This window comes from Dipodomys ordii, unplaced genomic scaffold (genome assembly GCF_000151885.1).
Source record: "Dipodomys ordii isolate 6190 unplaced genomic scaffold, Dord_2.0 Scaffold1000048689, whole genome shotgun sequence".
NCBI classification, from domain to species: Eukaryota; Metazoa; Chordata; class Mammalia; order Rodentia; family Heteromyidae; genus Dipodomys; species Dipodomys ordii.
In genome coordinates, this window is record NW_012332306.1 from 1 (window position 1) to 699 (window position 699).

Below are 699 nucleotides of genomic sequence, written 5' to 3' on the forward strand. Positions count from 1 at the left end.
GACCGCCCACCTCCGGCCGGGCCGGAGCGCCTGCGCACCGACGCGATGATAATCTCCTTCTGAAGAGACGCGCGCGGCCACGCGCAGGGCTTCGAGATGACCTACCGCGGTGAGCCCCACCCCGACCCCGAGCCCGCCCACACCGGCCCCGCGCCCGCCCGCCCGCCCAGGCCCTCACACCGCTCTCCACAGGGCTGCAGGACGCATCGGAGGACGACGCTGCCGCCCCCGAGGGCTCGGCGCACACCCCCGCAGAGCCCCTCGACGGCGCCAACGCCAGCTGCAGCCCCAGGCCCGGAGCTCCGCAGCCGGCGGTGGGAGGTGAGGCCGGCGGCGCGCGGGGCGGGGCGAGAGGCGGGCGCAGCCGCTGCGGGCCCCGCCCTCACCGCGCCCCTGTGCCCGCAGCTCGGGTCTCCTCGACGGTCATGGCCATCTCCGTGAAGATGAAGAAGATCCTGTCGATGATGCGTTTGCTGCGCCGACGGAGCGGGCGCCGGGGCAGGGCTGAGGGCGGACCCCGCACCGGGTGCCTAACGCCTCGGTGTCCCGGGACACGGAGGGAGCCTAGTGGGGAGCCGGGGCCCTAGAAGGGAACGCGCCTAGGAAGGGACGCCTGGCTTCTCGAGGGGGCGGGCGTGGGATTGACGGCGGAGCAGGCAGGAAAAATGGAGACGGGGCTGGGCAGGGCCCAGCAGAACG

At 74.5% G+C, this 699-nt stretch overlaps 1 protein-coding gene across 1 annotated transcript; it reads left to right on the plus strand.

Moving 5' to 3' along the window:
* Positions 1 to 6: 6 nt before the first annotated feature.
* Positions 7 to 526, plus strand: LOC106002996 (kremen protein 2-like; the record flags this gene model as incomplete). Its single annotated transcript, XM_013037732.1, is given in 3 exon segments — positions 7 to 109; positions 193 to 321; positions 406 to 526. Coding segments are annotated over 3 exon segments (353 nt in total), but the record flags the coding sequence as incomplete, so codon positions are not given.
* Positions 527 to 699: the final 173 nt, after the last annotated feature.